Source organism: Myotis davidii, unplaced genomic scaffold, assembly GCF_000327345.1.
Source record: "Myotis davidii unplaced genomic scaffold, ASM32734v1 scaffold753, whole genome shotgun sequence".
Lineage (NCBI taxonomy): Eukaryota > Metazoa > Chordata > Mammalia > Chiroptera > Vespertilionidae > Myotis > Myotis davidii.
The window spans coordinates 2,006,388-2,012,946 of NW_006286231.1; the positions used below are offsets into that span (position 1 = coordinate 2,006,388).

At 35.6% G+C, this 6,559-nt stretch overlaps 1 protein-coding gene across 2 annotated transcripts in view; it reads right to left on the reverse strand.

The window, feature by feature from the left end:
* STAM2 (signal transducing adaptor molecule 2) overlaps positions 1 to 6,559 on the reverse strand; it is a 39,708-nt gene that overhangs the window by 15,498 nt on the left and 17,651 nt on the right. For both annotated transcript variants that reach the window (XM_006757384.2, XM_006757383.2), the window contains exons 6-7: positions 5,717 to 5,786; positions 4,947 to 5,133 (exon numbers count right to left, since the gene is read on the reverse strand). In XM_006757384.2, the coding sequence (XP_006757447.1) occupies positions 4,947 to 5,133; positions 5,717 to 5,786 (257 nt within the window). The remainder of the gene's footprint in view (positions 1 to 4,946; positions 5,134 to 5,716; positions 5,787 to 6,559) is intronic.

A 6,559-nucleotide genomic window follows, 5' to 3' on the forward strand; every position in this document is an offset into this window, starting at 1 on the left:
GCATATGAGAAAGTCATTTCCCCTCGTGCACATTAACTATCCAAGCAACATGATATCATTCAGGAGAGAAATCACATCTGCTGTGCTCATCTGCACTTCCCCAGTATCCATGTGTGCTTGCTGGCCTTTCAGAGTATACAAACTGCTCACTCAGGTCTCCTGTCCATTTCTGCCCCCACTGGGTTTTTGCATTTTTTTCATGGATCTGTAGTTCTTTCTGTATTCTGGATAGCTATTGTCTGAACTTCATTATGAAAATACCTTCTCTCAAATTGTCACTTGTCTATTAACAAATGTGTATGGTTTCTTTTATTCCACTGTGTTTTTTGTTCCATGTTATCAAATTTAACAATCTTTTTATGGATTACACTTTTATTTGAAAGAAACCTTTATCCTTAAATTCCTAAATCTCTTCTATATACTTGTACTTAATAGTTTTAGTTTTCTTTTTTATCCCTCTCTTTAATTCATCTGGAATGAGATTTTAAGTACTGTGTGAAGCTGAATAAAATTTTATTTGTACCATATAAAGAACCATTCACACCAGCAAAACTTACTGAAAAATATCTTTACTGATTTATGATATCCTATCTTTCAAACAGCAAGCTGCTATCTGTTCATGAACCTATTTCTGGATTCTATTATGTTGCAATAGTCTATATTTATTTACTACACCTTATTAATATGCCTCGGTACATGGCAGGGAAAGGACCCTCTCATACATTCACATTTCTATATTAATATTAAAATGTTTCAAGTTCTCTATAAAAAGTTGTTGGGATTTTAATTGGAAATGCACTGAATTTATGCATTCATATGGGAAAAATGAAATGTACAATATTAAGGTTTCTTCACCATGAACCCAGTAAATGTTGTATGTATTTCTATTTCTTTAAAAGAATTTTATATAATTTTGTCCATAAAGGCCTTATACATCTTTGTTAGGTTTATTTATTCCAAGGTCATTATAATTTTTGTTACTGTTGAGAGTGGCATCTTTTCCTATTATACTCTCTAAATAGTTGTGATTATAGTAAAGCATACCATTGATTTTATATGTTGAGCTTGTAGCCAACAACCTTGAGGAGCTCTTATCAGTTTTAATAGTTTGTCCACCAATTCTCTTGGACATTCTATATGGACAATCATAAAATCTGAAAATAATGGTAAGTTTATCTATTCCTATTCAAAAATTTTACTTATTGATCAGGCATTCTTAAAGATGAAACTTAAGAATAAATTAACTTCTATGATTCTGCAACTTTATTTCATTTAAAAAGTACAACAAAGAGAATTTACTAAGTCATAAATTCACATGCTGGCACCAAGATGGAACTCCTAATTTACAGGTCAAGGCCGAGGAAGGGTTAAAGGCTTCCCTGAGGATATAAAATCTGATATGGCTTTTGACGTTTCAGTACGCACTCACCAGAAGGAAAAGGAAATGAGGGCTGAGGAAATAAAAATGCCCTTCTCCATTCTGGTTAAGCAAGAAAATTAAAGACCAAAGAAATAAAATACACTGAGGTAAACAAAGTCATTTTGTCTCATTTTAGGGCTCAAAATGAACCTAAACCTAGCGTCTCTTTTAAGATACTGACTTCCTAACTAAAACATTTTACTTGTTATAGCTTATATGCCTTGATACTGGCAGGGAAAAGACTCTCTCATTCCTTTTATGACAATGGCTGAAGATAAATGAAGCCTTTTATTTATATGATAATCATATGAGAAAAGTGCTATTTCTGCAACAAACATACAAATAGTAAACCTGGAAACTTAGTAATCATGTGGGGGTCTTTTCTTAAAATTACCTGTTTTACTTTTTAATTTGGGAACAATCTTTCTAAACTTTGGACTCCCTTGCAAACCTTCCTTGCAAGTAAAGTTCCTTTTCTTTTCTAAATGCGCTTGCTTCCTTTGACAGGGCTTTCCAGGCAGAGGGAACCAAATGTACACAGCCACAAAAGTCTAATCACAACATGGCATTTTTGGAACTGCAAGAATTCCACTTATTTGAAATGGTATATACAGAACAAACAAGGAGTGGTGAGATAAAGCTAAAAATGGAAAAAGTAAAAAGCCTTTTGGTACACTGTTAATAAGAAACTGTGCCTTTTCTATCAGTTCCATGTTTCTTCAATTGAAGTCCAAGAATGCTGTATTTTCAAGGGACTTTTTCAAGTTCTATATGTGAAATTCTTTATTTTATGCTTTCATTTCCACAGCAATATAAATACAATGAATACAGTCATATTCTGAATCATCTAGAACAGGGGTCCTCAAACTTTTTAAACAGGGGGCCAGGCCGTTCACTGTCCCTCAGACCGTTGGAGGGCCGGACTATAGTTTAAAAAAAAACTATGAACAAATTCCTATGCACACTGCACATATCTTATTTTGAAGTAAAAAAACGAAACAGGAACAAATACAATATTTGTATTTGCATGTGGCCCACAGGCCATAGTTTGAGGACCCCTGTTCTAGAATCTAGATTCTAGATGACCTGATTTTAACCTAAGACTGCTACTTAACTTTAGTTTGCCTTTGTTTAAAATCTTGCAGTGATAACCAATCACCCAGAATGACAACATTTAACCTATACATGCTGATAAGTATGTCTATGGCAATTTTAAGACTAGAATATTCTGTCTTCAAAACAAGGGCAATCAACTTACACATCCCATCACATTCATGTTGAATTCTCTTAGCAGTTACAAAGAAAAAAAAGTTCTTTTTTGCAGTGATAAGTCTCAACTGAAAATCGTTTTGTAAGAGTCTAAATAATTTAATGAATTTGTGCTTTAATTAGACATCAGTAAAAATAACATGTGTAACACAATAACATAACCCATTACTCAGTGCAAGCTTGTAGACTATAATAGGTATATAATGCCATACAAACACCAAAGAATGTCAAGAGACAGAATATTTATGAAGGACTCACACAGTTACAAAAGAAAAACTCAGAGATTCGGTTATCACAGCACAGGGTAATACAAACATTCTGGAGATAGCGATGAAGTACCTGTGCTTTACCTACCTTGTGAGCCAGCAATTTATTTTAGAAAAATTTTTATTACATAAAATGCTCAAAATTTGAATCTCAGAGTAAAAACTACTCCTTTATAGATTTTTTTTCTTTATGTCTTTAATTTTATAATTATATGAGAGGCCTGGTGCACGAATTCATGCACCAGTGGGGTCCCTCGGCCTGGCCTGTGGGATCGGGCCGAAACTGGTTCTCTGACATCCCCTGAGAGGTCCCAGATTGTGAGAAGGCGCAGGCCAGGCCGAGGGACCCCACCAGTGCACAACTGGGGCCGGGGAGAGACACGGGAGGTTGGCCAGCCTGGGAGGGACTGCGGGAGAGCTCCAGGGCGTGTCCAGCCCAACTCACTCAGACCCCAGCAGGAAGCTCACCTACTGGTCCGAGTGTCTTCCCCCTGGTGGTCAGTGCACATCACAGCAATTGATCAGCCTGTCAACTGTCTGCCCCCTGGTGGTCAGTGCATGTCATAGCAAGTGATTGAGTGGCCTTACCATATCATTAGCATATTATGCTTTGATTGGTTGAACGGCCAACTGGACGATCTGACACTTAGCATATTAGGCTTTTATTATATAGGAAAAGAGTTTCAGAAGTGTAAACCTAGGTTCTTTGGTAAATATTCTCACTGAAACAACACTCAGAAGCCTGACCTTTCGGACTATCACCATTCAGAGACCACACTATCTCTTCACCTTCACATCTATTTACTCTCCTTCAGGGATCATGTGCTCGATTCCAAAGGGTTATTTTTAAAAAAGGAAAAAAACTTCTGTGAACACAGTGTTATCTTGACTGCCTGAGACCTTTGTTTTTCTATTCTCAGTTATTGCAATTTTTTTCTGTCCTTTCAAAATCAAAGTTTATCTGAAATGGACTCTGGATAAGCCTTCTTTCCCAGATGCTTGCACCACATGCAAATCTGTTCTCTTCTGGACCCCAACACTGCCTCTTTTATGGCATTCACATAGAATTCCATAAAATTACATGCATAGCAATTTTATTTATTTAGGTTTTTAAATGTTTTTTGTTTATGCCCGGCTGGCATGGCTCAGTGGTTGAGCATTGACCTATGAACCAGGAGATCATTGTTCAATTCTGGCTCCGGGCACACGCCCGGGTTTCAGGTTTGGTCCCCAGTGTGGAGTGTGCAGGAGACAGCCAATCAATGATTCTCTCTCATCGCTGAGAATCTCTCTCTCTCTCTCTCCCTCTCCCTTCCTTTCTGAAATCAAGAAAAATATAAAATAAAATATTTTTTATTTATTTTAGAAGGAGAAGGATAGAAACATAGAGAGAGAAGCATTTATCAGCTGCCTCCTACAAGCCCTCTACTGTGGACTGGGCCACAACCCGGGCATGTGCCCTGACCGGGAATAGAACCTATGACCTTTTGGTTCATGGGTCAACTCTCAACCACTGACCCAACCAGCCAGACCTGTATAGTAATTTTAACTCCCTTACTTTATTCTAGGTTTTAGAAGATAGAACTGTGTCCTCATTTTAAGAATTATGGAGGAGCCGAGCATAGCTTTTGGTTGCTTTGACCAAAGGTAATATAGCTTTATGTCTTCCTAAAGTTGACTTGCCAGTAATTTTTGTATACAAAATCTCCAATGTAAATGCATTTAGATAACTGAATATTTATGTTTCCCAACTGTGATACTCACTTAATACATCTTTTATGCAAGATATAAAGTAAAATCAAATTTAACAAAACAACAAGAAAATCATATTATATCGTCTAACTTTTATAAGTTTTATTTTAGGAAAAACAATTAAGACATGAACAGGTCCTATGATATACTGAAGTCAAAGAGCTGAGTATCCAGGGTTCTAAAGTCAGGATATGATCCTGACCTTCAAAATATTCCAGAAATAATGACTGAAAACATACCTGTCATCCAAAACAATAATAATTTCACCATGTTTAAAGGTGAGTTCATTGTCCTCAACGGCTTCAAAATCATATAAAGCTCTCACTTTCCTTGCAACTTTATTATTTAACTGAACTTCTGCAGATGGATATAAGGATTTTGTTTCCGTATGCTGCTGCTTCTGCTCTTGCAATGATAATTCAATAGCTAGTTTGAAAAATTAAAATGCAAAAGAAAGGTAGCCAGAATTAGTTCTGATTTTTCGAAGTTTAAAAGGAAATATTAGATAAAGTAATATTTAGTAAGAATAAAGCAAGTCAGTATTTTGTTTAATTAAACACTAAGCAGTTAACTTTCTTGAGGGGCAGAGAATCATGACATTTTTTAAAATAAGGTTCTTGCTCATTCCTGATTATAACAGTCTGTCATATACAGCAGCTATTATTTTTATAGCGAACAGATTGTGACATTATAAAATGGGTAGCTTTCCATATAGGACAAGCCGTGCACATATATTTCTGTGCTTGACTCATAACTTGGCATTAAAGAAAAGGTGAAATGTGAGCTCTCCAAAGGTAGGACATTAAATACATATTACTGACAAAGATAATGAATTAAATTAATCTTATCACGTCAATTGTTTTCCTTACTTTTCAGACTCTATTAGTGTCTAGATTTGAAAATCCTAAAATACTAAAAGTATACCCAGTTTTATTAGAATATTTATTTCAATAAATTGTTCTGGCCAGGATGTTCCCAGTAATACCAAATTACACGTTTGATGACTTACCTTTAGCTATGTCTTCATCTTCTTTGTTTTTGTTCGATGACGTACCATTCTTGGCAGCAGTTGAGACAGTCTGTAAATGTACAACTAAAATAAACACAACTATCCTTTCAAAGAAAACACAAGCTCTATAATTACTCACACATGCTAATTTAAAATAAAACTGATATTAACTAATGAGTTTCATTTAAAAGTGAAGTTTTTTATGGTAAGTTTAAGTAGTTGTTTTCAAATACTAAAATAAAAGATCAGAATTTTCATGAAAACATTATAAACTCAAAAGACACAACTGGCTTATACCCCATGTAAGTCTTAGTAGCTGACACAGAACTTGGCATACAGAAAGCGCATGAATAATAATCTTTCCCGATTGCACTTCCTGATCTAAATAATCCAAGGTCCCTTACTCAGTGAGAGGTGCTCTATCACTACAGGCGGAGAGCTACAAGAGAAGTGCAGCAAGAAGCCATGCAAATTACTGAGGAGGAGGAAGGACAAAGACAAGGAGTGCAGTTCTAGGAATGCTTGCTAAGCCCCCTTTTACTACTCATTGTGCAGCTCTTCAGGCATAGCAGAGGACTAAAGAAGGTCATGCTTAAACTTAAAGGTATAGAAGACACATATGTCCAGGATTCTGAATCATCAACCAGTTGGTTAACACAGATTTTTTTAAGAATGACATGCAGAAAGGACAGGGCAGGAAAATGCTTGCTTTTTTTTCACTTATAAGACTTCTGTCCTAAAAATATACCTTGAATCCTTAGACCTGGTCAGCTATAAAGATTCTTTTTGTCTCTTTAGTCTACAGTCTAATATATTTATATATATATTAGAATATATATATAT